A 27,982-nucleotide genomic window follows, 5' to 3' on the forward strand; every position below is an offset into this window, starting at 1 on the left:
TGGAGGGAACACCCAGTCTGTTCTGTGGCCCTCATCCCGGCTTGCCCTCCTTTCCCCACGCTCCCCCCGGCTTGCCCTCCTTTCCCCACGCTCCAGCCACACTGGCCAAATTCCAGATGCTCAAAGGTTCTGAGCTCCGCCTGCCGCAGGCCTTCCCACAGGCTGTTCCCTTTCTCTGAACCACTCTCTTCTTCCCCCTCCTCTCCTCAGCTGAGATGTTGCTCCACAGACCTCTCTTTTTAACCACTCATGTGTTTTCTTAGTACTTACTACAGTTACAGTTTATTACATTCTCATGTAGTTTCTTAATGTGTGTCTTTACCATTGGACAATAGTCTGCTGGGGGCAGCTGTCTTGCTCACCGGAGGGTACTGTGCTTCCTGGAGTCCAGTTAGCTGGCCATAGGTATTTGTTTAATGAAGACGGTTGGACCAGCAGGGTTAGTGAGAACCCACCCAGAGTAACTTTGCTACTCCCAGGAGAGTGAGCCATGATTCCCGCGGCGCCCACAGAATGTGCCTGTGGCTTGAATTCAGGGAGGAAGTGAAAGAATGGAGGGTGAATTGCATGCTTTATCCTCAGAGACTCTATAGCCTGATCATTTAGTCGCTCTGATCTCTCCTCCATAGTCTCTCCGATCGTTTTTGCCGGGATCCCATCAAAGCAGTCAGGGAGCTGGCTATCCATGGTGCCTGGCAGAACCCCCAACTCTGGGGCTTGAGCCCTGGGAACCAGCCAGCTCCCCAGCTGGGCTGTGCTTGTTGACTGTGCTGCTGGCCAGAACCCCACCCCTGACCCCAAAGGACTTCAAACCTTAGGGCCCGCATCAGGCTGAGGGAGTGGTCAAGAGCTGCACTTGGCTGTGTGAATGAAGCTGGTTGCAGTTTCATCTTACTGAGAAGATAATTAGGAAAGAACTTTTTTTTTTTTTTTTTGAGATAGGGTCTCGCTTTGTTGCCCAGGCTGGAGTGCAGTGGTGCGACCATAGCTCACTGCAGCCTTGAATTCCTGGGCTCGAGCGATCCTCCCACCTCCGCCTCCTGAGTAGCTGGGACCACAGGCATATTCACCACCACACCCAGCTAATTTTTAATTTTGTTTTTGGTAGAGACAGGTCTCCCTATGTTGCCCAATCTGGTCTCAAACTCCTGGACTCAAGCGATCCTCCTACCTTAGCTTCTCAAAGTGCTGGGATTACAAGCATTTGCCATCACACCCAGATGTTTTGTTTTGTTTTGCTGTTTTGATGAGATAGGGTCTTGCTCTGTCACCCAGGCTGGAGTGCAGTGGTGAGATCTCACCTCACTGCAACCTCTGCCTCCCGTGCTCAAGTGATCCTTCCACCTCAGCCTCCTGAGTAGCTGGGATTACAGGTGCGCATCACGCCCAGCGAATTTTTGAATTTTTAGTAGAGACGAGGTTTCACCATGTTGCCCGGGCTGGCCGAGAATTCCTGGGCTCAAGCAGTCTACCCACCTCAACCTCCCAAAGTGCTGGGATTATAGGCATGAGCCATCGTGCCCAGAAGAAAAATTTTTAATCAACATTTTCTTCCCTTTCTTCCCCCAACCCCTACCCCTCTCTCTCTGTCTGTAACACAATCAAGTGGTAGAACAGCTATAGGGGAAGGATTTTTGTCTGTCTTGTTTGTTCACCACTATATCCCTGACACTTAGAGCAATGCCTGGTCCACACTGGGCGCTCAGTGTGTTGAGTGATTGAATGGTGGATAGATGAGTGAATGAATGAATATACAGAGCCAGTCAGATGGGAGGTGAGCCAAGTCTATTGTGTGTGCATATGTGTGTGGGGGGGTGGGCTGTGTGTGTGTGGGGTGGGCTGTATGTGGTGTGTGTGTAGTGTGTGTGTAGTATATGTAGTGTGTGTGTAGTGTTTGTAGTGTGTGTAGTGTGTGTGGTGTGTGTGTAGTATGTGTGTAGTGTGTGTGGTGTGTGTGTGGTATGTGTGTAGTGTGTGTGGTGTGTGTGTAGTATGTGTGTAGTGTGTGTGGTATGTGTAGTGTGCATGCAGTGTGTGTGTAGTATGTGTGTAGTGTGTGTGCATAGTGTGTGTGCATGATGTGCATAGTGCGTGCATAGTGTGTGTAGTGTGTAGTGTGTGTGGTGTGTGTAGTGTATGTGTAGTGTGTGTAGTCTGTGTGTGTAGTGTGTAGTGTGTATAGTGTGTGTGTATTATGTGTAGTGTGTTTAGTGTGTGTGGTGTGTGTGTAGTGTGTGGTGTTTGTGTGTGTAGTGTGTGTAGTGTGTGAGTGTGTAGTGTGTGTAGTGTGTGTGTAGTGTGTGGTGTATGTATAGTGTGTGTTTGTGTGTAGTGTGTGTGTAGTGTGTGTGTGTAGTGTGTGTGTAGGGTGTCGTGTGTGTCGTGTGTGTCGTGTGTGTGTCGTGTGTGTGTCGTGTGTGTGTCGTGTGTGTGTGTAGTGTGTTGTGTGTGTGTGTGTAGTGTGTGTGTAGTGTGTGTGTGGTGTGTTGTGTGTGTGTGTGTGTAGTGTGTGTGTAGTGTGTGTGTGTGGTGTGTTGTGTGTGTGTGTGTAGTGTGTGTGTGTGTAGTGTGTTGTGTGTGTGTGTAGTGTGTTGTGTGTGTGGTGTGTTGTGTGTAGTGTGTGTGGTGTGTTGTGTGTGTGTGTGTAGTGTGTGTGTGTGTAGTGTGTTGTGTGTGTGTGTAGTGTGTTATGTGTGTGTGTGTGTGTAGTGTGTTTTTGCTCTTCACCAGGGCTCCTTGCAGGTGTGCTCTTCAGAGGTTCACTCCACCCCGTCTGGGGCCCGTGACAAGGCAGGAAAGATCATTGTTTCTCTCCCTATCTGGCTCTTCACTTACCTCTGCCAAGACATCCTCTTTAGACTGGGCACAGTGGCTCATGCCTACAATCCCAGCACTTCGGGAGGCCGAGGCAGCAGGATCGCTTGAGCTCAGGAGTTTGAGACCAGCTTGGACAATATAATGAGACCTCTGTCTCCATAAAAAATTTTTTTAAATTAGCCAGGCGTGATGGCATGCACCTGTAGTCCCAGCTACTCGGGAGGCTGAGGTGGGAGGATCACTTGAGCCCAGGAGGCTGAGGTAGCAGTGAGCTATAATAGCATCACAGCACTCCAGCCAGGGCAAGAAAGCAAGACCCTGTCTCAAAAAAAAAAAAAAAAAAAAAAAAGAGTCTCTGTAGATTTAGATTCAGTGGGATAGTGCTCGTCTTGTCTCTGGAGGGCCAAGCATGAACCTGTGTCACCTGTGAAAGGGGGCTCTCTGGCCGGGCGCGGTGGCTCATGCCTGTAATCCCAGCACTTTGGGAGGCTGAAGGCGGGTGGATCACGAGGTCGGGAGATCGAGACCACCCTGGCTAACACGGTGAAACCCCGTCTCTACTAAAAATACAAAAAATTAGCCGGGCGAGGTGGCGGGCGCCTGTAGTCCCAGCTACTCGGGAGGCTGAGGCAGGAGAATGGCGTGAACCTGGGAGGCGGAGCTTGCAGTGAGCCGAGATTGTGCCACTGCAGTCCAGCCTGGGCAACAGAGTGAGACTCCGTCTCAAAAAAAAAAAGAAGAAGAAGAAAGGGGGCTCTCCATCAGAGTAGGTGGAAGAAGGTCTTTTGATGGCAAGTCAGAGAGCAGCGTCCTAAGCTCTCTCCGACAGCAGAGTCACCTCTGCAGCTAGACGTGGTCGTAATTAATCCTGGCAAACACTCTGCGAGGGAGTGTGATTGTCCTCGTTTTAGAGATGAGGAAACTGAAGATCCTGGAAATTAAGCTGAAAAGTGGCAATGGGTAGATTCAAAACTGAGGCCTGTAGATTTTAAACCCACAGCTCTCTCCATGTCTGTCTCCCGCTCTTCATTACTAATGAATTTCCTCTTGTCATTACAGATTGTCTGAAAGGAAATTTTCAGTGGCCCTAAATAGCTAAACATTTCTTTTTTTCTGTTTGATTTTTCCGGGAGTTTATGTTTGAGATGGTGCAAGAGCACATTTGCTGCAGTTGACAAATGCCACCACGTGGCAGGAATGTCACAGGAGCAATTCAAACATCAGCTGCAGTAGCTGCAGTGTTAGAGAAGTAGGTTTCAGCTTCTTTCTGATCCAGTGGTTCTCAAATGGGGCACTTCCCCACGGGGGGACACTTAGCAATGTCAGAAGACATTTGGGTTGTCGCAGCTGGGGAGAGGGGTGCTACTGGCACCATGTTTATGGGATGCTGTAGACATCCTGCTGTGCTCAGGACAGCCCACATAATAAAGAATTATCGGACCCCAAGTGTCAAAAGTGCCGTGGTTGAGAAAGCCTGCTGTAACCCAAGGTGGGTTGAGGGTAGGTTTCAAGGAATGGAGTAGTCTCAAGACTACAGATCTTCAGATTCTGTTACATCTTTCTATGAAACCAAAGTAAAGCAGGAGGGCCCTGGAACCCTGGGGCTGCTTCCTGACCTAAGCTGCAATCTCTGCAGAGGCTGACGCTTGTGCTTGCCCTGGCAACCCTGATAGCTGCCTTCGGATCGTCCTTCCAGTATGGGTACAACGTGGCTGCTGTCAACTCTCCAGCCCTGGTAGGTCACTGTGGTGAGCAAGATGTGGGAGGGTGTTTGAAGCAGCCCATTCCCTGGGTGGGACTGGCCAGTGTGGGGCCGTTCACACAGCTGTCCTCAAGCAAAGGGAGAGGGAAACACCCTCCAGACTGCACAGACCCGAGGGAATTCGCAGGCACATGGCTCTTGGGATGGGCCAGGTCTGGATGGACACACAGTGGGCTGGGGCTCCAGGACAGGGCTCAGATCTTCTGTGGCCTTGCGGTTTAGAGGGAATCCAGAGGGGGCAGGGGTCTCCCAACTGATTGGAAAATTGGAGTCATCTCTTTCTGGCTGAGAAATACCAAAGGTGGTTTGCTGCTCAGAGGTTTCCCAGTCCTCCCCGTGGGTGCCCACCCTGCTTGCTGCTCATGAAGCTCTGTCCTGCCTCCCATCACCCCCTGGTTAATAAGGCTGGTCTCTGTGTGCCCAGGTTATTTCACTGGGTGTCCTGACAGCTAGTGTTCTTCCTGCAAAACCGGAGCAAATTATTTTGGTGTTCTGTTTTGCTTTGTCTCCTAGCTCATGCAACAATTTTACAATGAGACTTACTACAGTAGGACCGGTGAATTCATAGAAGACTTCCCCTTGACATTGCTGTGGTCTGTAACCGTGTCCATGTTTCCCTTCGGAGGGTTTATCGGATCCCTCCTGGTCGGCCCCTTGGTGAATAAATTTGGCAGGTAAGGGAAGGTGAATTTTTAACTCCCTGAAACTCATAGACCCCCATCAGAGCTAAAACATAGGCCTAAAACTGAAATCCTTATCATGAGACTAGGATAATAACCACTGTGGTCATTTTTCTTTTTCTTTTTCTTTTTTTATTTTTGAGATGGAGTCTTGCTCTGTCAGCCAGGCTGGAGTGCAATGGCACCATCTTGGCTCACCACAACCTCTGCCTCCCGGGTTCAAGCGATTCTCCTGCCACAGCCTCCTGATCCTGGGATCACAAGTGTATACCACCACACCCGGCTAATGTATTTTTAGTAGAGATGGAGTTTCACCATGTTGGTCAAGCTGGTCTCAAACTCCTGACCTCAGGTGATCCATCCGCCTCAGCCCCCCAGAGTGCTGGGATTACAGGCGTGAGTCACTGCGCCTGGCTGGTCATTTTTATTTTCTAATGGAGTCAGAAAAGAAGACCAGATATTGACAGTGTTTGGGGACCTAGGCAGGGTCTTGGGGATTAGAAGCAGGGGTGGCCGGGGATCTACAGGCTCTCAGGCAGACCCGGAAGGAGCCGTGTGTGCTTGTGGAGACCCAGGACTTGCTTCGGCTCATACTGCCCTTTTGTCCCCACAGTGTTGTCTAGGACATCTCTCTTGTGACACCAGCCTCCGGAACAAAGGGGTCAGGGCTGTATCTTTGCCCCTATTTCTGGAAACATTAGAAATGCCATATTTTATTCCAAAAAAGTGTCCTTAAGATATCACGCTCCCCCGTGTAAATTCCGTGGATGTTATGGAAGACCTAGTTAGAAACAGAATTTTAGAGGTCCCCTCGTCCAACCCTTCCAGGGATGAGGAGACATGGGGCTGAGTGAGGTCACAGATCTAGTGAGCCCAGAGTAACCCAGACTCTGACTCCTCCTCCAGTGTTTCAAGAAAAGAATCTGAGAATAAAAACACACGGCCGGGTGCGGTGGCTCACGCCTATAATCCCAACACTTTGGGAGGCTGAGGCGGGCGGATCACCTGAGGTCAGGAGTTGGAGACCAGCCTGGACAGCATGGTGAAACCCCATCTCTACTAAAAATACAAAAATTAACCGGGCATGGTGGTGGGCGCTTGTATTCCCAGCTACTTGGGAGGCTGAGGCAGGAGAATCGCTTGAACCCGGGAGGCAGAGGTTGCAGTGAGCCAAGATCGCACCATTGCACCCCAGCCTGGGCAACAAGAGCGAAACTCCATCTCAAAAAACAAACAAACAAACAAAAAACACTGCCGCAGCTTTGGGATCTAACATCTTCTTGAGAGGTTAGTGTTGAACCCACAATTTTCCCTGTGGGCCTTCATGGAGCAGAACATCCCTCCACTCAGAATCAGACCTGTGGGACACTTCTTGAGCAAAGAGCATGCCATTTGGTCCACAGACGGTGCTGAAGGTTGCTAATTGAGCTGTCTAGTTAGGAGTCTGATAAACACTATTTGGCTATTTGCCGTTTTCTTAAGTATTTGTGGGTGTTATTTATTTCTTTATTTTTTGAGGTAGAGTCTTGCTCTGATGCCCAGGCTGGAGTGCAGTGGTGCGATCTTGGCTCACTGCAACCTCCACCTCCTGGGTTCAAGCCATTCTTCTGCCTCAGCCTCCCAAGTAGCTGGGATTACAGGTGGCCACCACCACACGCAGCTAATTTTTGTATTTTTAGTAGAAACAGGGTTTCACCATATTGGCCAAGCTGGTCTCAAATTCCTGGCCTCAAGTGATCCACCTACCTCTGCTTCCCAAAGTGCTGGGATTACAGGGGTGAACCACCACATGTGGCCGGTGTTATTTAAATAACAGTAGCAACTAACTTTTATTAATGAGTTCCTATGTGCCAGGCACTATCCTGACTGGGTTTAGAAGTACTATTACAATCCTCACTTTATTTTTATTTATTTTTGAGATGGAGTCTCGCCCTGTCACCCAGGCTGGAGTGCAATGGTGCAATCTCAGCACGTTGCAACCTCCGCCTCCCAGGTTCGAGGGATTCTCCTGCCTCAGCCTCCCGAGTAGCTAGGATTACAGGTGCACGCCACCACACGAAGCTAATTTTTTGTATCTTTATTGGAGACAGAGTTTCACCATGTTGGCCAGGCTGGTCTCAAACTCCTAACCTCATGATCCGCCTGCCTCGGCCTCCCAAAGTGCTGAGATTACAGGTGTAAGCCACTGCACCTGGCTAATCCCCACTCCACTTTAAAGATGGGGAAATGGTGCACAGAGAGACACTGTAACTTACCCAAGATCACACAGCTGGGAGGTGGCCAGGACTCCAACCCAGTACATTTCACTTCTGAGCATGAGCAAGTAATGTCTACACTCTACCTCTGTTATTTAGGGAAAATATCTTCTCAATCTGTTGCTTTATTTTTTTAATCATACATATAGTACCTTTTTTATGCAAAATTTTAAAGTCTTCAAGTGGTCAAATTTATAGATTTTGCTTCTCAACTGGGGACACTTACAAAGCAAAAACTATAAATATATGTATGTGAGACAGGATCTCACTCTGTCACCCAGGTGGGAGTGCAGTGGCACGATCACAGCTCACTGCAGCCTTGAACTCCTGGGCTCAAGGGGTCCTTCTGCCTCAGCCTCCTAAACAGGTGGAACTACAGGGTGTGCCATGATGCTCAGCTCATTTTTTAGTTTTTGTAGAGACAGGGTCTCACTATGTTGCTCTGGCTGGTCTCAAACTTCTGGGCTCAAGCAATCCCCCCACCTTGGCCTCCCAAAGTGCTGGGATTATAGGCATGAACCACTACGCCTAGCCTCTTCTATATTTTTAAAATTTATTTCACAATTTTGTTTTTCCAGATACATCTGGTGTTTTATTTTGTATATATTGAGTGATGAGAAAGAACTAATTTTATTTTATTTTTCCAAGTGGAAAGTCAGTTGCTCTCAAATTTATCTTAGTTATTCATGTTCTTTTACTCTTCCATTTAAAATTTTAAGTCAGCTTCTCAAAATCCCTGAAGAAAGATTCTGATTGGCATTGCTCTGAATTTATAAATTAACTTGAGGAAAACTGACATCTCTCCAATGTTGACCTTTCCCACTTATGAGCAAACTAGAGCTTTCCATTGTCTTCAGGTCTTTTTACATGTCCTTCAATAAAGTTTCATTGTAAAGGACCAAGGATTTAGTTTTCTTTATCCTGGGAGTCACTGTGGTTCCTTCTCTGAAGTTTCATGTCTTTGTCATCAGTTCTGAGAATTTTTCAGACAAATATTGCCCCTCCCCGATTTTCTATATTCTTTGCTTCTAGAACTCCATGAAGTTCCTCCGTGTCTTTGAATCTCTCCTATTTCCCATCTTCTTATCTCTCTCGGGTGCTTTCTAGGTAATTTCTGCAGGTCTACCTTCCCATTCACTAATTTTCTCTTCAGATATAATAAACCTGCTATGTTTTTAATTTTAATGATTATATTTTTCATTTCAATAAGTTCTATTTATTTGTTTTTAAAATCTATTTTCATCATTGTTTTACATAACTTTGTTTTATAGTTTTTTGTTCTTTCCTATAGTACTATTTTTTATTTTATTTTATTATTTATTTATTTATTTATTTATTTATTTTTATTATTATTATTATTTTTTTTTTTTTGAGACGGAGTCTCACTCTGTCGCCCAGGCTGAAGCACAGTGGCCGGATCTCAGCTCACTGCAAGCTCCGCCTCCCGGGTTCACGCCATTCTCCTGCCTCAGCCTCCTGAGTAGCTGGGACTACAGGCGCCCGCCACCTCGCCCGGCTAGTTTTTTGTATTTTTTTTTTTTTTTAGTAGAGACGGAGTTTCACCGGGTTAGCCAGGATGGTCTCGATCTCCTGACCTCATGATCCGCCCGTCTCGGCCTCCCAAAGTGCTGGGATTACAGACTTGAGCCACCGCGCCCGGCCTTTATTTATTTTTTTGATACAGAGTTTCACTCTGTCACCCAGGCTGGAGTGCAATGGCGCTATCTTGGCTCACTGCAACATCTACCTCCTGGGTTCAGGTGATTCTCCTGCTTCAGCCTCCCAAATAGCTGGGATTACAGGCACCCACCACCATGTCCAGCCAATTTTTGTATTTTTAGTAGAGATGGGGTTTCACCATGTTGGCCAGGCTGGTCTTGAACTCCTGACCTCAAGTGATCTGCCTGCCTTGGCCTCCCAAAGTGCTGGGAATACAAGCATAAGACACTGCGCCCTGCCTAAAAAAAAATTACATATGTATTTTTAATATATATTTTAATATATAAATATATATAAAATACAGACAGTAAGACCCTATCTCAAAAAATATATATATAGAAATAGGGTCTTACTCTGTCGCCCAGGCTGGAGCGCAGGGGCGCAATTATGGCTCACTGCAGACTCCATCTTCTGTGCTCAAGTGATCCTCCTCTCTAGTAGCTGAGACTACAAGGATGGGGTCTTGCTATGTTGCTCAGTATGGTCTTGAACTCCTGGCCTCAAGCTATCCTCCCACCTTGGCCTCTGAAAGTGCTGAGATTACTGGCATGAGCCACCATATCCTGCCATTGAAAGTAGACTTTATTTTTAAAGAGCAGTTTTAGGCTCACAGAATTGAGAAGAGGCTACGGAGACTTCCCATATACCCTCTCCTCCAATACATGCATAGTCTCCCCCTTTATCAACATCTCTCACCAGAGCGGTGTATTTGTTACAAATGATGAAACCTGCATTGACATATATCATCACCCAAGGTTCATAGCGTACATTAGGCTTTACATTAGGGTTTACTATTGATGTTGTACATTCTATGGGTAATGACTTGTGTCCATCATTATAGTATCATATAGAGTAGTTTCACTGCCCTAAGACTCCTCTATGCTCTGCCTAGTCATCCTTCCCTCCTCTCTAACTCCTGGCAACCACTGATGCTTTTACTATCTCCATAGTTTGCCTTTCCCAGAATGCCATATAGTTGGAATCATAGAGTATGTAGGACTGACTTCCTTCCTTCCTTCCTTCCTTCCTTCCTTCCTTCCTTCCTTCCTTCCTTCCTTCCTTCCTTCCTTCCTTCTTTCCTTCCTTCCTTCCTTCCTTTCTCTCTCTCTCTCTCTCTCTCTCTCCCCCTCCCTCCCTCCCTCTCCCTCTCCTTCTTCTTCCCTCCCTCCCTCCCTCCCTCCATCCCTCCCTCCTTCTTGCACTCTGATAGGCTTTTCAGATTGGCCTTTTTTTTTTCTTTTTTTTTCGAGATGAAGCCTCACTCTGTCGCTAGGCTGGAGTGCAGTGGCACGATCTCAGCTCACTGCAACCTCCACCTCCCATGTTCAAGCAATTCTCTTGCCTCAGCCTCCCGAGGCTGGGAGTACAGGTGCATGCCACCACATCCAGCTAATTTTTGCATTTTTAGTAGAGATGGGGTTTCACCATGTTGACCAGGATGGTCTCAATCTCTTGACCTCGTGATCCACCCACCTCAGCCTCCCAAGGTGCTGGGATTACAGGCGTGAGGCACCACACCTGGCCCAGATTGGCCTCTTTTACTAATATGTACTTAAGGTTTCTTCATGTCTTTTCATGGCTTGAATATTTCGTTGTCTGGTTGTAGCACACTTTATCCGTTCACTACCAGAGGACATCTTGGTTGCTTCCAACTTTTGGCAATTGTGAATAAAGCAGCCGTAAACATCCATGCACATGTAAGTTTCTGTGTAGATATACGTTTTCGACTCCTTTGGGTAAATACCAAGGAGTATGTGATTGCTGGATCATATGAGTACAGATAAGCATATGTTTAGTCTTATAGGAAACTGCCAAACTGTCTTTTAAAGTAGATATATCATTTTGCATTCCCACCAGCAACAAATGAGGGTTCCTGTTGCTCCAGCATTTGGTGGTGTCAGAGTTCTGGGTTTTTGCTCTTCTGACAGGTGGTACCTTATTGTTTAATTTGCATTTCCCTGATAACACATCAGGTGGTGCACCTTTTCATATGCTTATTTCTCATCTGCGTATCTTGGTGAGGTGTCTGTTAAGATCTTTGGCCCATTTTTAAATTGGGTTGTTTGTTTTCTTTTTGAGTTTTAAGAGTTCTTTGTATATTTTGGAGAACAGTGCTTTTCAGGTATGTCTTTTGCAAATATTTTCTCCTTGTTTGTGGCTTGTCTTTTCCTCCTCTTAACAGTGTTTTACACAGAGCAGGAAGTTTTAATTTTAATGAAGACCAGCTTATCTTTTTCTTTCCTTCCTTCCTTTCTTTGCCTCTCTCTCCCCCTCCCTTCCTTCCTTTCTCTTTCTTTCTTTTTCTTTCTTTTCTTTCTTTTTCTTTCTTTCTCTTCCCTTCATTCCTTCCTTCCTTCTTTTCCTCCTTCCTTTCTTTCCTTTTTCCCTTCTTCCTTCTTCTCTTTTTCTTTCTTTCTTTTTGCAATAAAACTTTATTGTGACTTATTATTGTTATAAAATTACAGACAATTGCTCAGGAGGGGTGTACTACCTTAAAATGTCCACCTCCCTCCTTGATATGCCACTGGTTCCTATCTTTAGCTTGTTCTTTGTGAATCGACCTACTATTTTGAGAGGATCACGTTAGCAACTTCAGACTAAAATTGTTGGTTTACCTATTCCTCCCTGGCATGTAATCAGTCCAGTTGATGCTGTATGTATTTTGAGGCTGTGTTGGAATCGTCTCTGTTTATGACAGTTACATCTTCTTTGCTGTTATTTCTTCTACTTCTTTATAATGCATATAACACCTCTGTGTTTTACGATATTTTTATCTCAAATTATATTTTGTCAGGTATTAAGACTATTACCCAACTTCCCTTTTTGTCTTTATTGGCTAAAGATTTTATATTTTCTAACTTTCTGTCTTTCATTTTAAGGATCAATTCTTTCTTTCATGGATTATGCCTTTGGTGTTATATCTGAAAAGTCATCGCCAAACCCAAGACTGTCTAGATTTTTTTTGCCTATGCTATCTTCCAGAAGTTTTATAGTTTTCCATTTTATATTTAGGTCTGTGACCACTGTGAATTAAAATTTAGGAAAATTCTAAGGTTCATGTCTAGATTCATTTTCTTGCATATAGATGTCCAGTTGTTCCAGTACCATTTTCTTTTCTTTTTGTTTTTTGTTTTTTGAGACAGGGTGTCACTCTGTCACCCAGGCTGAGTGCAGTGACACAATCACAGCTTGCTGCAGCATCAAACTTCCTAGCTCAAGCAGTACTCCCGCCTCAGCCTCTTCAGTAGCTGGGACTACAGGAGCGTACCACCAGTAGTGCCCAGCTAATTTTTGATTTTTTTCTTTTCTTTTCTTTTCTTTTTTTTTTGAGACAGAATCTTGCTGTGTCACCCAGGCTGGAAAGCAAGTGGCATAATCTCAGCTCACTGCAAACTCTGCCTCCTGAGTTCAAGCAATTCTCTAGCCTCAGTCTTCTGAGTAACCGGAGTTAGAGGTGTGTGCCACCATACCCGGCTAAATTTTTTTGTATTTTTAGTAGAGGCGGGGTTTCGTTTTGTTGGTCAGGCTGGTCTCGAACTCCTGGCCTCAGGGGATCCACCCACCTTGGCCTCCCTAAGTCCTGGGATTACAGGTGTGAGCCACTATGCCTGGCCAATTTATTAGTTTTTCTAGAAATGGCGTCTCACTATGTTGCCCAGGCTGGTCTGGAACTCCTGTACACAAGTGATCCTCCTACCTCAGTGTCCAAAAGTGCTGAGATTACAGGCATGAGCACTGCACCCAGCCCAGCACCATTTTTTTTTAAAAGACTGTCTTTTCTCCATTGTGTTCCCTTTGCTCCTTTGTCAAGGATCAGTTGACTAGACTTAACGTGGGTCTATTTCTGGACTCTCTGTTCCGTTCCATTGATCTATTTGTCTATTCTTTTTTTTTTTTTTTTTCTTTAGACAGAGTCTCGCTGTGTCACCCAGGCTGGAATGTAGTGGTGCCATCTCGGCTCACTGCAACGTCCGCCTCCCAGGTTCAAGCGATTCTCATGCCTCAGCCTCCCCAGTAGGTGGAATTAGAGGCACGCGGCTCTAGTAGAGACGACGAGGTTTCACCATGCTGACCAGGCTGGCCTTGAGCTCCTGACTTCATGTGATCCCGCCCGCCTTGGCCTCTCAAAGTGCTGGGATTTCAGGCGGGAGCCACCACGCCTGGCCTATTTGCCTGTTCATTTACTAGCACCACACTGTCTTAATTACTGTAGCTTTATGGTAAGCCTTGAAGTCAGGTAATGTCGGTTCTCCAATATAGTACCATTTGGATTCCTTATTTTATGACACTAATCATTTTAAACATTTTATAGTCACAGTCTGATTCTGTTGTCTGAAGGTGTGCTGTTAGTATAAGCGGCTCTCCCGTGTGGCCAGTTTCTCAGTGTTTAGGAATGCTGGAGCGCCACTTGCTCACGGCTTCGTCCATCATGAGGGTCCTCATCATGAGGGCTCCATTGTGAGAGGCCCCTGCAGAGAAGTTTGCTTTGCTTCTGTCAGGATCTCCAGGGTAGGCTTGTTCCTGACTTAAATGGGAATGCTTTCCAAGTTTCATTAAGTGTGGTGTTTGATGTAGGTTTAAGGTGGATTTCCTTCATCAGCTTAAAGAAGTTCCTCTATGTATAGTTTGTTAAGGCTGGTTTAAAAAAAAAAAAATGGCTGGGTGCGGTGGCTCATGCCTATAATCTCAGCACTCTGGGAGACTGAGACAGGCAGATCATTTGAGGCCAGGAGTTCAAGACCAGCCTGGCCAACATGGGGAAACTCCATCTCTATTACAAATACAAACACTTAGCTGGGTGTGGGGGCACGTGCCTGTAATCCTAGCTACTTGGAAAGCTGAGGCACAGGAATCACTTAGACATGGCAGACCGAGGTTACAGTGAGCTGCGATCACTGCACTCCAGCCTGGGTGACAGAGCGAGACTCTGTCTCAAAAAAAAAAGAAAGGAGGAAAGAAACTTAGGCCAACTTTTAAATAAACAAATAAAAATTTAAAAATCATAATGGTGTTAAATTTTTTTTTTTTTTTTTTTTTTTGAGATGGAGTCTCGCTCTGTCGCCCAGGCTGGAGTGCAGTGGCCGGATCTCAGCTCACTGCAAGCTCCACCTCCTGGGTTTATGCCATTCTCCTGCCTCAGCCTTCTGAGTAGCTGGGACTACAGGCACCCGCCACCTCGCCCAGCTAGCTTTTTGAATTTTTTAGTAGAGACGGGGTTTCACCGTGTTAGCCAGGATGGTCTCGATCTCCTGTCCTCGTGATCCGCCCGTCTCGGCCTCCCAAAGTGCTGGGATTACAGGCTTGAGCCACCGCGCCCAGCCAATGGTGTTAAATTTTATTGATTTCTTTTGCTGCTTCTATTGAGATAATCCAATGTTTTCTCCCAATATAATGTTTGTTTATTTATTCATTTATTTATTTTTTGAGATGGAGTCTCGCCCTGTCACTCAGGCTGGAGTGCGGTGGCACGATCTCAGCTCACTGCAACCTCCACTTCCTGGGTTCAAGCAATTCTTGTGCCTCAGCCTCCTGAGTAGCTGGGATTACAGGCACCTGCCACCACGCCCAGCTAGTTTTTGTATTTTTAGTAAAGACAGGGTTTTACCATGTTGGCCAGGCTGATCTCGAACTCTTGACCTCAAGTGATCTGTCCACCTCGGCCTCCCAAAGTGCTGGGATTACAGGCATGAGCCACTGTGCCTGGCCCCAATATAATCTTTACTATGGTGAAATACATTGAAATATTTTTGTATATGCTGTTGAATTTAATCTACTAAGATTTCATTTAGGATTGTGGCATCTATGTTGACATAAGTGAGATGGACCTATACTTTTCTTTTCCTCTAATGTCCTTACCCAGGACAATTTTGGGGTTGGCTTTCAAGATTACACCAAAATTATAAATTAGCTAATGATTTCAAAAACCTTTTACTATATCTTAATACAGAGCCCTTTCCCTCCATTTTCACCACTGATGCCCTCTGGACTATGGTCATTTCCATTTGCTCCCCACACAGAGAGTATTCCCACACCAGGCCATGCACTCAACCTGTATCAGTCTCAGGTCCCAGAGAGCTAAACACACAGCAGTAAAGCCACTGCTATAACTGCTGGAGCCTATGCAGAGGAGACACTCCAGAAATATTTCCTGAATGAATGAGTGAATACTTAAGCCAAACTAACTGATATTTTGTCCTCTGCAGAAAAGGGGCCTTGCTGTTCAACAACATATTTTCTATCGTGCCTGCGATCTTAATGGGATGCAGCAAAGTCGCCAAGTCATTTGAGCTTATCATTATTTCCAGACTTTTGGTGGGAATATGTGCAGGTAAACAATACTATGCTATATTGCGATTCTGTGAGGGTCATCAAGGAGGAGGACAACAGGTTCCCAGGGACTAGAACCAATCTGTGATCTCTGAAATGTATAGAAAGCTGTTCCTATGCCTCTACTGTGAAATAGATGCTTGAGCCCTACCCGGTTCTCAGGTGCAGAGCTTTACCGTGATGCTTCCTACAAAGAAACATCTTTGAAAGACTGAAATGCAGAATCTTAACCTGGGAAGGGTCCTTCCGATCCAATCCTTTATCTCAATATTTTCTAAACTGCAGGTCACGACCAGTTAGTGGGTGGTGATACCTGTTTAGTAACCAGCATTTTCTTTTTAAAACTAGAATAGCTGGATGCAATGGCTCACACCTGCAGTCCAGCTACTCTGGAAGCCGAGGGGGGAGGATCACTTGAGACCAGCCTGGGCAACACAGTGAGACCCTGTGTGTTAGTCTGTTTTCACACTGCTGTAAAGAATACTCCCCAAGACTGGGTAATTTATAAAGAAAAGAAGTCAAATTGACTTACAGTTCCCCATGGCTGGGGAGGCCTCAGGAAACTTACAATCATGATGGAAGGGGAAGCAGACCTGTCTTACATGACAGCAGCTGAGAGAGAGAGGGAGAGAAGGAAAATTGCCTTATAAAACCATCCGATCTTGTGAGAACTCAGTATCACAAGAACAACACGGGAGAACTTGCCCTCATGATCCAATCACCTCCCATCAGGTCCTTCCCTTGACACATGGGGATTACAATTCGAGATGAGATTTAGGTGAGGACACAGAGCCAAACCATATCCCCTGTCTCGAAGATAAATAAATATATATATAAACCAATAAATGAAATGGAAGAGACTGTGTTATGTGTAGTAAAGATAAGTATTGCCCACTTCTGTTTTGGATACACACACACACACACACACACACACACACACACACACACATGAGAACCAGGTTGCAGTGGAAAATGTATTTCTATATTTTTTACTGTGGGTGAGAGCCAAAAAAGCTTGAGAAGCAATCTAATGTATGAATTCCACTACCAGAAAGGTGCTAACAGTGCCACATTTTAAGTTTTATAAGACAATTTAAAGTTTGCCAAGGGCATCCTGAGTGTTCTTCCTGAAATGCCCACCTGCTGAGCGGTGCTGACTCGCTGAGTCCTCTCATCTAACAACCTGGGAGGTGGTTTTTCCTAATCCCCACTCTGTTGCTTCCAAGCCTAGGCTGCCAGGCTGCACAGTGGTGATTTTAGAAAACTCTCCCGTAACTGCTTCACACTGGAGAGAGATGAGGGTACAGCCATGCCAGTGGCGTTCCCTGAGTTGGCATCGTTAGTAGGCAGTATTTCTCAGGGTCAGGCGGGGAGAGGCATCTAGGGTGGAAACTCTCAGGGTCCTACAGGTGGAGGGCGGGTCCTTTGAGGGAGCCCCTCCTAGGTGCCTCACTGCCTCCCTCCAGTCACTGTCCCGACATTGCCAAGGAACTCTCATTTGTTCCTTCCAAATGCAGGGATAGAGACAAATGGATAGTCTGGCTGGCTGTCCGCAAACCCCTCAGCTGGGATTACTTGGCAATAACAGAGACATGAAAAAAAGATGAGAAGACATTTCCCAAACAGAGACTAAGTCATACCAAAGGGAGGATGGTGAGCCCCACGGCAAACTTCCCTTCGTGCTCGGCTTTCCCTGAGAGCACCTGGCTGGGTCTCTGCCATCTTTTTTTTTTTTTTTGAGACAGTTTCCCTCTTGTCGCCCAGGCTGGAGTGCACTGGCGTGATCTTAGCTCGCTGCAACCTCCGCCTCTTGAGTTCAAGCGATTCTTCTACCTCAGCCTCCCGAGTAGCTGGGATTACAGGCGCCTGCCACCACGCCCAGCTAATTTTTGTATTTTTGGTAGAGATGGGGTTTCACTATGTTGGCCAAGTTGGTATCAAACTCCTGTCCTCAGGTGATCCACCCACCTTGGCCTCCCAAAGTGCTGGGATGACAGGCGTGAGCCACCGTGCCCGGCTGGTCTCTGCCATCTTGCCCTGACCTGTGGGGTTTTTCTGCAGTGGGCTCAACATTTTGAAAAATCAATGATTCCTAAAAGTTGCCAGCAGTGAGCAGGTCCACTCACTTTTCTATTGACCATTAACAATACACAATTGTTTCCAGCAGAGAAATATCAGGCTCCAATAGATAACAAATCAGTTAAAAATCCCAGCCTTTACTCAGAAGTCAGTAGTTTTCCAAGTGTTTGGTCTCAGACCCCTTTGCACACTTAAAATTATTGAGGGCTCCAAAGAGCTTTTGCTCATGTGGGTTACATTGATCAATGTTTACTGTATTAGAAATGGCAACCAAGAAACATATTAATTCATTTTTTAAAAATAAGCCTATTACATGAAGAGTGGCCTTGTTTGACATTTTTGCAAATCTCTTCAATGTCTGGTTTAATAGAAGGCAGCTGAATTCTCAGACATACTCTGGGTCAGGTCGGTTGTGATGTGGCCTGGCAGGAAGTCTCTGGAAAACTCCCATATGCTCATGAGAGAAACAGAATGAAGAGCAAATATCATCTCAGAATTATTTGAAAATAATTTTGATCTCACAGATACCCTTAAAAGGTCTTGGGATCCCCAGGTCCTCAGATCACAGTTTGAGAACAGTGGCCATTGGGTGCATAATTCATTTCTCATCAGTTGTTCACATACCTCCAGCAAGTCAGCAAAGTGGATCATCAAGTTATATGCTGCTTAGACATTCATTTTAAAACCACCCATATGGCCAGGTGCAGTGGCTCATACCTGTAATACCAGCACTTCAGGAGGCTGAGGCAGGTGGGTCATTCAAGGTCAGGAGTGTGAGACCAGCCTGGCCAACATGGTGAAACTCGGTCTCTACTAAAAATACAAAAATTAGCAGGGCATGGTGGAGTAGGTCTGTAATTCCAGCTACTAGAGAGGCTGAGGCACGAGAATAGCTTGAACCCGGGATGGGGAGGTTGCAGTGAGCTGAGATCGCGCCACTGTACTCTAGCCTGGGAGACAGCGTAAGACTGTCTCAAAAACAAAACAAACCAACACAAAAATAAAACCACTCATATGAACAAGAACCACATTGCTCACTCTAAAATGAAGTAACAACTACCTTGACAAGGGGGGTGCCAAGACGAGTATGACTTTGACTGGAACATGCACACAGCTCACTGATTTGTTATTAATTAACTTCTTGGCAGGAAGACTGAAGGTATTCATTGGCTCAGAGGAATTTAAACTTTTTGTTTGTTTGTTTGTTTGTTTGTTTGACTCTTGCTTAATTGCCCAGGCTGGAGAGTGCAGTGGTGTGATCTCGGCTTGCTGCAAGCTCCACCTGCTAAGTTCAAGCAATTCTTGTGCCTCAGCCTCCTGAGTAGCTAGGACTACAGACAAGAGCGAAACTCCATTTCCAAAAAAAAAAAAAAAAAAGTCACTTTGCTCTGACTCTAGTATCAGAACTGGCTGACTGGGAGGTCCTAGTGGAGTCATTTTAAAGACAAAAATAGAGATTGCTTCCCACCAACATACAGGTAACCCCATCTCTTCACAAACCTCCTGAGGTTTCACCCTTTATTTATGTCCTTCACCAAGATGCTCTTGCCGCTAAGTGGCTCTTGTTAAGTGATGAGGACACAGCCTCCCACTTCAGCTCCTAGGAGGCCTTCCCTTCCTCTGCAGCCCTTTTCCCTGGGCCTTTGAGGTGTTGCTCCCTCTTCCCACCTAGACATGCTAAGAGCTGCTTTAACGACTGCCTCTCTTTGCTCTGAAAATGAGGAAGAATCGGTATTAATGAACTGTGATGTCTCTTTTGAAATACTAAGCAGAGACGTCTGTGGGTAGAATTGCCAAGCAGGAAAACATGGCCTCAGGTACCCTCCTATCTCAGTGCTATCAAATACCCTGCCATCAACAGCAGCTCCAACCTCTGCTCACTCCAAACTCTGTTCCTGAGAGTCTCCCTTCAGAGACCCATGTCCCTGAGCCTCTGTTTGACTCAGATTTGGTACCTGATACTTGGACTAGTGAAACTTCCTCTCCATCCCCAGCCTCTGGATGTGCTTTTAGGATAATTAAATAGGACAATATATGTGAAAATACTTTGGAAGCTGCAAAATTAAATTCTGCCTATGTTTTTTAATTAACATCAGGCAACACCTCATTCTATAAAATAGAGTAAGTTTTCCCTCCACTAGATTCCAGTACGATGGGAAAATTTATAAGTTTAAATACTGGGGATTCGGAAGTAGTCCAGGCATTACAGAAATCCCAGAAATACAGATATTCTATAATAGGTATTGACATTTTTAATGCTTAGTAAGACATATAACTTGTTCTTAAAGGTGTATGAAAGTATCTCTGCATTTGTTTATTTACTGTTCCTATTAGGTAAAGCTGGGGGCCAGGGGTCCTTGGCCATACACACATACACATACACACACACCCAGGCCATATATATATACACACACACACACACACAGAGGCCATATACACACACACATACACACCAGGCCATATCCATAAACACACACACACACAGGCCATACACACACAGGCCACATATATATCTATACACACACACACAGAGGCCATACGCACATACACACACACATCATATGTAAATACACACAGGCCATATATATATCACACGCACGCACACACACATATATATGTATTTTTATTAGAAACAGGGTTCCACTATGTTGCCCAGGCTGGTCTCAAACTCCTGGCCCCAAGTAATCTATCCTCCCCACTTAGCCTCCCCAAGTGCTGAAATTACAGGCATGAGCCATCATACCCAGCTGCCTTGCCTTTTACTAAACAGATCTTCCTCAAAAAGCAGAAACGTGAGCTGGTCTAGACTCAGGCCAGGGAGCAGGGAAGACCATAAATCCACTTGGCCAGTGTCCCCAGATGATACGGGACAAAGCGAGGGCCCCTGTGCATAGCTCCTTTGATCTGTTTCTCTTTCCTTAAAGTACAGAGGGCTGAGAATTAAAAGAGGTGTTTGCTTTCTCCTTTGCAGTTTTGAGAGAGTTCCCAAATAATGCTATTGCTAAGAATAATATACTTGAAGACAGCTTGTCCCTGCCAGACTAATTTTTCCTGATGGTGTTTCTATTTCACCTCTTCCCAGGTTTATCTTCCAACGTGGTCCCCATGTACTTAGGGGAGCTGGCCCCTAAAAACCTGCGGGGGGCTCTCGGGGTGGTGCCCCAGCTCTTCATCACTGTTGGCATCCTTGTGGCCCAGATCTTTGGTCTTCGGAATCTCCTTGCAAACGTAGATGGTGAGTTCAGGACATCTCGGGACCACCCCTACCCCTTCACCACCACCCTTGGCCCCCTCCTTGTGTTCCAAAGCTACCACCCCAGGACAGGACTTTCTGCAGACTGGTCTCTTGTCAACAGGCTGGATGTCCTTGGGGGGCCCATGCTGTCCTGAGTCCACACAGCAGGCCCTGGACAAAGGGGCAATGACGGACTGGCCGGTGTTTACTGTCTAGTCCCTCTTAGGAGATGGATGAGGTGGCTTTGAGTAATTGGCTTCTCTGCCTGCTCAGCGGCTGTCCATATGGAGGCCCGTGGCATAGCAATGACAGCCACCAGTGTGCCAGGCTCTGTGCTTGGGGCGGCCCCAGCATCAGTTCATAGGACCCTCCCAGCAACACTGCTGCCTGGGGCTCGGTGATTATCCCATTTTGCAGACCAGAAAGAGAAGTAGCAGGAGTCAGGGTGGCCTGGCCCCATGGGGGAGGTGGTGAGGACATCCCAGACCCTACCTCCACCCTCCCCAAGACAGCCCGGGGCCTGGCCTGTGGCAGGTGCACAGACACCTGTAACCAGGGTTGTTTTTGCATGACTTTCCCTTTAAACTATCATCAGTCATCCCATCAGTCAAAACATAAGCCAGTTCCTGCCAGGGTTCCACACACTGCCTGCAAGTCAGTCAAGTGGATCATCAAGCTCTGTGCTGCTTAGACACTCTCTGTAGAAAGTGCTTCTCATGGGCCAAGTGCCAAGTCTCTTTTAGTAACGCATGTGTTCCTCAGAACAGCCCTATGAGGCCTGTACCAGTATCATAGCCACTGTACAGGTGCATCACAGGCACAGAGAGATTGGAAAACTGGTCCAAGGTCTCATGAGGATGCAAGCCCAGCGGCACAGACCTAGGTCCCTGTTTAAGTACCACGTGCTCCGGCCTCTCCTTCACTCCTGCATGTGTTGGGGACACTTACACCAAGGTGCCACATTCTCGTCAGGAGCTAGGACCAGAAGTGAATAAGCCGGGTTCCTGTCTCAGGGAGCTCCAGAGCCGGACACAGAACCACACACGGCGCTCTAGGCATTTGTGAAGCTCTGGGCTTCGTTGTTTTGCTTTGCCTCTAGTTTCGCCTTTGGCAGTGGCAGGGTTAATATTACCATTTCCGAATTTTCTGTAAGGGCCTCACAGTGTGTGGCCCTTACAACCCTCAACACATGGTCTGGGAGATGCGTCCACGCTGAGGCTTGCTCCGTGTTCACTGCAGTACCAAATTCCACTCCTGAGTGCGGCCAGCCCATGTGTCCCCTCTACGTGGAATGTTAAGGACATTCCCACTGTTTCCGGTGTCCTTTCTATAATCAGAGCTGCCTTGACCATTCCAGTTCAGGCATCCTGGTGGCCTGGCTTCTCTGGACATAGAGTTGGGAGTGGGCAGCTGGGTCAGGCCAGGTGTGCCCAGTTCCTCCAGCCCCTGCGAGACTGTCGTCTGAAGGACACGGGGACATTCTCGCCAGCACTTGGTATTGCCGGCCTCGTCGGTGTGGTCCGTCTGATGCGCTCGGGGGTGCGTCCCTGCTGAGCCCTGCTGCAGGTGTTTCCCGAGTGTCCACCGTCGGGAATTGCTGTTCTTAGGGCTAGGAAGGCTGTGGCCTCCTGGAGGCTGCGCCCCACTCAGGATGACGGCGCTGGGGCCGGCTCTGCAGAGGGCGCCTTCAGGGTGGTGGGGAGGCCGCTGGTGCCAGCTCGCTGCCTTCTTCCCAGGCTGGCCAATCCTGCTGGGGCTGACCGGGGTCCCCGCGGCGTTGCAGCTCCTTCTGCTGCCCTTCTTCCCCGAGAGCCCCAGGTACCTGCTGATTCAGAAGAAAGACGAAGAGGCCGCCAAGAAAGGTAACGAGGGCTCGGACGGGGGCGGCCTCCAGGCTCTGTCCCCCAGCCCTGGTTCGACGGTGCTGCTTCTCCCCAGCCCTACAGACGCTGCGCGGCTGGGACTCCGTGGACAGGGAGGTGGCGGAGATCCGGCAGGAGGACGAGGCAGAGAAGGCCGCAGGCTTCATCTCGGTGCTGAAGCTGTTCCGGATGCGCTCGCTGCGCTGGCAGCTGCTGTCCGTCATCGTCCTCATGGCCGGCCAGCAGCTGTCGGGCGTCAACGCTGTATGGGCCGGGCTGCGGGAGGACTCGCGGGGCGCGGGGCGCAGGTCCTGGGGCGCCGGGCGTGGGTCCCGGCGCCGAGGCCGCCTCCTCCGGGCAGCCGCCCAGCCCCACGCTTGCTTTGCAGATCTACTACTACGCGGACCAGATCTACCTGAGCGCCGGCGTGCAGGAGGACCACGTGCAGTACGTGACGGCCGGCACCGGGGCCGTGAACGTGGTCATGACCATCTGCGCCGTGAGTGTCCTGGGAGTGGCCCGCAGCCTCCACCCAAGGCCCCTGGGGCCCCCACGCCCCAGCCTCGGCGCCGCCAAGAAGGCAGCCGGTGGCCCCAAAACGTGGAGGCCCAGCCCCTACTACGGAAACTCCGCGTGGGAGGTGGCCCCGCACCGGCCCCTCACACTTGGGGCTGCCGAGCCGTACGGGACCCAGGGACACCACCTGACGGGGATGTAGGGGCGCCTGGACCGGGCAGCACCCACTGCTAGGTGGCTCCAAGCCCAGGGTACCAGGAGTGAGGCTCGGCCACCTGGGGATGGGAGCAGGCTCCGTGGGGGCAGCGTCTCCGTTGCATGCAGACATCTGGCCTCCAGAGGGCAGGAATCCTGAGGCTCAGGGTTGTGGGATTAGGAGGTCCTAGAGCTGAGTCTCAAGGGTGGGCAGCTAGGGTCCCGCATCACAGCCACAGCTGACTTCCCGCTGGCTGCCCAAGGGCATGTCTTGCACATGTGAGTGTGAGTGTGCGAGCACACAGGTGGGCACCCGGTCCGCCCAGCTCTCCTCATAGCTGCCCCATTGGAGGGGGCTGGCGGGAGTGAAGCTGGGCCTCCCCCAAGCCCTGCCACCCTCCTGTAGGTGTTCGTGGTGGAGCTCCTGGGTCGGAGGCTGCTGCTGCTACTGGGCTTCTCCATCTGCCTCACAGCCTGCTGCGTGCTCACTGCGGCCCTGGCACTACAGGTGAGGACGGGCCAGGGTCCCAGGAGCCTGGAGTTGTACCAGGAAGACCAGTGCCCCTCCCACCCTGCGCCTCCACCTGCCTTAAAAGGAAAAGGGGTCACAATGAGCTGTTTTAGCAAATACCACCGGCCAGACATCTGGGGACCACGTGTCCTGCCAGCTCATAGCCCACGTTCAGCTGATTTCCCAGTGGCTCATTGAGGTGGCACTGCTGGGGGAGGAGCCAGGTGCCATCCTCCACCACCAGGGCAGGTTGGCGGCCCCCTGGGGTCCCGTCCTAGCTTATCTGCTCCAGGTGAACCAACTGCTTTCTCTCCACAGGACACGGTGTCCTGGATGCCATACGTCAGCATCGTCTGTGTTATCGCCTACGTCATAGGACACGCCCTTGGGCCCAGTACGTACCCAAAGCTGGCCTCAGGGTGTCACAACCCCCTCCGGTCCCAGAAGCTCCTGGCTGGAGCTCCTTAGAGACACCAGGTCTAGCCAATGCAGCCCGGAAATGGCATCTCTTCCCCTGCCCACCGCAAGGGGGTGGGTGGCACATAATGAAAGTGAAATGGTAAAATGGTGGTGTGGGTAGGAACACATAGACTGTGCAGGCAGCAGAGTGGGCCTCACGGGTGGTTGCTGGCCTGCCGTCCGTGTACACTGCCATTTACCTACGTGCTGCCCCACATGGCCAAGAGTCCTAGAGACACTGCTGCCCCGGGGCCAGCTACCTGATGGGTCTGCATGGCCAGGCCTGGGATACTCGGGCCCACTCTGCCTTCAGGGAGGCTGCTCTCCTTCTCCTACAGGTCCCATACCCGCGCTGCTCATCACTGAGATCTTCCTGCAGTCCTCTCGGCCATCCGCCTTCATGGTGGGGGGCAGCGTGCACTGGCTCTCCAACTTCACCGTGGGCTTGATCTTCCCATTCATTCAGGTGAACGGGGCCCGGGGCCCACACTCAGCAGATCCCCATGCAGTAGAGTGCGAGCTCGTGGGCAAACCGCGTCCCACACATGTCACCTGCCTCTCTTCCTGCAGGAGGGCCTTGGCCCGTACAGCTTCATTGTCTTCGCTGTGATCTGCCTCCTCACCACCATCTACATCTTCTTGATTGTCCCTGAGACCAAGGCCAAGACGTTCATAGAGATCAACCAGATTTTCACCAAGATGAATAAGGTGTCTGAAGTACACCCGGAAAAGGAGGAACTGAAAGAGCTTCCACCTGTCACTTCGGAACAGTGACTCCGGAGAGGAAGCCAGTGGAGCGGGTCTGCCAGGGGCTTCCCCCTTTGGCTTATTTTTCTGACTTCTAGCTGTCTGTGAATATCCAGAAATAAAATGACTCTGATGTGGAATGCAGTCCTCATCTCCAGCCTCCCACCCCAGTGGGAACTGTGCAAAGCTGGGCTGTCTCTCTCCAGGTTGGCCTGTCACCAGCCCCGAGTCAAGCAAACAGCTGGTTCTCCACTTTACTGTGTCAACCTTTGTGTGGCTCCTGGTAACATGGCTCCACCTTGCTGGGTCAGCCTTTGTGTGGCTCCTGGTAACATAACAAAAGCAGTTACTATAGTGGCGAGATGGAAGGAATCAAATTTTGCCAGAGAAACTAACTCAGTGGCCCCGACAGGTCTTCCGGGGCCATGGGCATTTGTTTAGAGCCAAATTCATCCTCTTACCAGATCCTTTTCCAGAAATACCTGTCTAGGAAGGTGTAATGCAGAAACAATGACATCCAGAAAGCTGAGGAAGAGGTTCCTGTGGAGACACTGAGTCAGAATTCTTCATCCTAAATTATATTGTTAGTGGAAAATGGAATTGCTTCTGTGTAGTCAATAAAATGAATCTGATCACTTTTCAACAAGATGTGCTGTTGTTCTGTGAGCAAGTGGAAGGCAGGAGGAAGTTCCCTGTTACTTCAGGCAGGTTTTTTTTTCTGTTCTTGCTTTTTTTTTTTTTTTTTTGAGACAGAGTCTTGCTCTGTCACCCAGACTGGAGTGCAGTGGTGCAATCTTGGCTCACTGCAAGCTCCACCTCCTGGGTTCACACCATTCTCCTGCCTCAGCCTCCTGAGTAGCTGGGACTACAGGCGCCTGCCACCACGCCTGGCTAATTTTAGTATTATTAGTAGAGACTGGATTTCACCATGTTGGCCAGGATGGTCTCATGATCCACCCACCTTAGCCTCCCAAAGTGCTGGGATTACCGGCGTGAGCCACTACGCCCAGCTACTTCAGGCAGTTTGACTGCACGAGTGTCAGTTCCTTGAGGTCAGGGGCTTGGTCGGTTTTGTTTATGCCTGCATCCCCAGCATCTAGAAGAGGGCCTCTGGAGACTGAGGTGGGAGGATTGCTTAACCCTGGGAGGTAGAGGTTGCAGTGAGCTGAAATTGCACCCTATACTCCAGCCTGGGCAACACAGTAAGATCCCATCTCAAAATTTTATTTTAGTTAACTGGGCATGGTGACACGCCTTTGTGGTCCCAGCTATTTGGGAGGCTGAAATGGGAGGATCACTTGAGCCTGGGGAGTCAAGGCTGCCCTGAGTCATGATCACATCACTGCACTCCAGCCTGCATGACAGAATGAGAACTTGTCTCAAATAAATAAATAAATGTAAGATTGAGGAAGCTTCCAAATGTCCTCAGGTATGTAGTGAAATCTTGAAGTGTCTTAAAATCTTGAGACTGTGGTGGGGGAGGAAGGGAGGAGTGGGGTCTTGATATGGTTTGGCTGTGTCCCCACCCAAATCTCATCTTGAACTGTAGCTCCCATAATTCCCATGTGTTCTGGGAGGGACCCTGTGGGAGATAATTGAATCATGGGGGCAGTTTCCCCCATACTGTTCTCATGGTAGTGGATCAGCCTCATGAGATCTGATGGTTCTATAAAGGGAAACACCTTTTGCTTGGTTCTCATTCTCTCTTGCCTGCTACCATGTAAGACATGCCTTTTGCTTTCTGGCATGATTGTGAGGCCTCCCCAGCCATGTGGAATGGTGAGTCTATTAAATCTCTTTTTCTTTACAATTTACCCAGTCTCTGATATATCTTTATCAGCAGCATGAAAATAGACTAACACAGGTCTCTCCACAAAAATATAGAGAGCTGGAGGCGTTTCTTAGAAATATGAATAAAGGGTATGAGTGTGAGTGTGTGTACACGCAAAAATATGGATAAAACCTTGAAAGGAAAGTGCTGAATGGCCTGTGGCAAGAAGTGATGTCTTCTCCTTGTGGTTGGGTGGCACAGGGTGGTGGCCAGGAGAGACATCAGTGGGACTTGGGAGCACCTTTTGTGGGTATGGAATGGAGATTCCACCAGCAACAAGCTAAACCACTCACAAGCAGGCCCAGAGGAAGTAAATAGAACACTGTGGTTGAACCATCCTTGGCCTTCTGCGGCAAGGATCTGCAGGCTGGAAGAGGCACAGAAACAATCAAAGATGAAGGCTCTCAGAACTGAGGAGAGGCCAGGTTAGAATATCAGAAGTCAAGAAACTGCAGCACCTCTAACACAGGGGAGGCTATGAAGTTCATGGTTCTGGATGTCTGCTCCCTGGGTTCAAACCTTGGTTCTGCCACATTAATTGTGCAACTTGGTAAAGTTACTTATCTTTTCTGTATCTCAGTTTTCTCTTCTGTTAAATGGCACTAATAATAAATGTCTCACATGTCCATTGTGAGAATTAAATGACTTTATATGTTTATGGTGTTTGGATCAGTGGCATGTATTTAGTTTTCTTAAGTACTTTTAAGTGCTTGGGAATAAGCATTAATCTTGAAGACAAATAAACTCACAAATAAGATATAGTGAGAGACCACTATGCATGTATACTAGGATTGAGCAATCCAGTAAATGGACGGCAGATGGTGGGGCCATTTCACAGTTGCAGTGGGAGGTTACAGATAAGCAGGGAGAGAGCACGAATGACCCATGTGGTAGTAGATCATTCTCTACTCCAAGTAGACTTGGAGACTCACATGCAGTTTAATATAGATTCAGGCTACATATACAAATATTTACAGATAAGCATCT

General features: G+C 48.1%; 1 protein-coding gene across 2 annotated transcripts in view; it reads left to right on the plus strand.

The window, feature by feature from the left end:
• The window catches only part of SLC2A5 (solute carrier family 2 member 5), a 51,390-nt gene extending 23,749 nt beyond the window's left edge, over nt 1-27,641 (plus strand). For both annotated transcript variants that reach the window (XM_073007858.1, XM_007980649.3), the window contains 11 exons: nt 4,454-4,552; nt 5,093-5,253; nt 15,437-15,561; nt 20,722-20,874; nt 22,611-22,736; nt 22,813-23,000; nt 23,125-23,235; nt 23,854-23,955; nt 24,277-24,352; nt 24,756-24,883; nt 24,988-27,641. In XM_073007858.1, coding sequence (XP_072863959.1) covers nt 4,454-4,552; nt 5,093-5,253; nt 15,437-15,561; nt 20,722-20,874; nt 22,611-22,736; nt 22,813-23,000; nt 23,125-23,235; nt 23,854-23,955; nt 24,277-24,352; nt 24,756-24,883; nt 24,988-25,191 — 1,473 coding nt within the window. In that variant the 3' untranslated portion in view covers nt 25,192-27,641. The remainder of the gene's footprint in view (nt 1-4,453; nt 4,553-5,092; nt 5,254-15,436; nt 15,562-20,721; nt 20,875-22,610; nt 22,737-22,812; nt 23,001-23,124; nt 23,236-23,853; nt 23,956-24,276; nt 24,353-24,755; nt 24,884-24,987) is intronic.
• Nucleotides 27,642-27,982: the final 341 nt, after the last annotated feature.

This window comes from Chlorocebus sabaeus, chromosome 20, assembly GCF_047675955.1.
Source record: "Chlorocebus sabaeus isolate Y175 chromosome 20, mChlSab1.0.hap1, whole genome shotgun sequence".
NCBI lineage: Eukaryota > Metazoa > Chordata > Mammalia > Primates > Cercopithecidae > Chlorocebus > Chlorocebus sabaeus.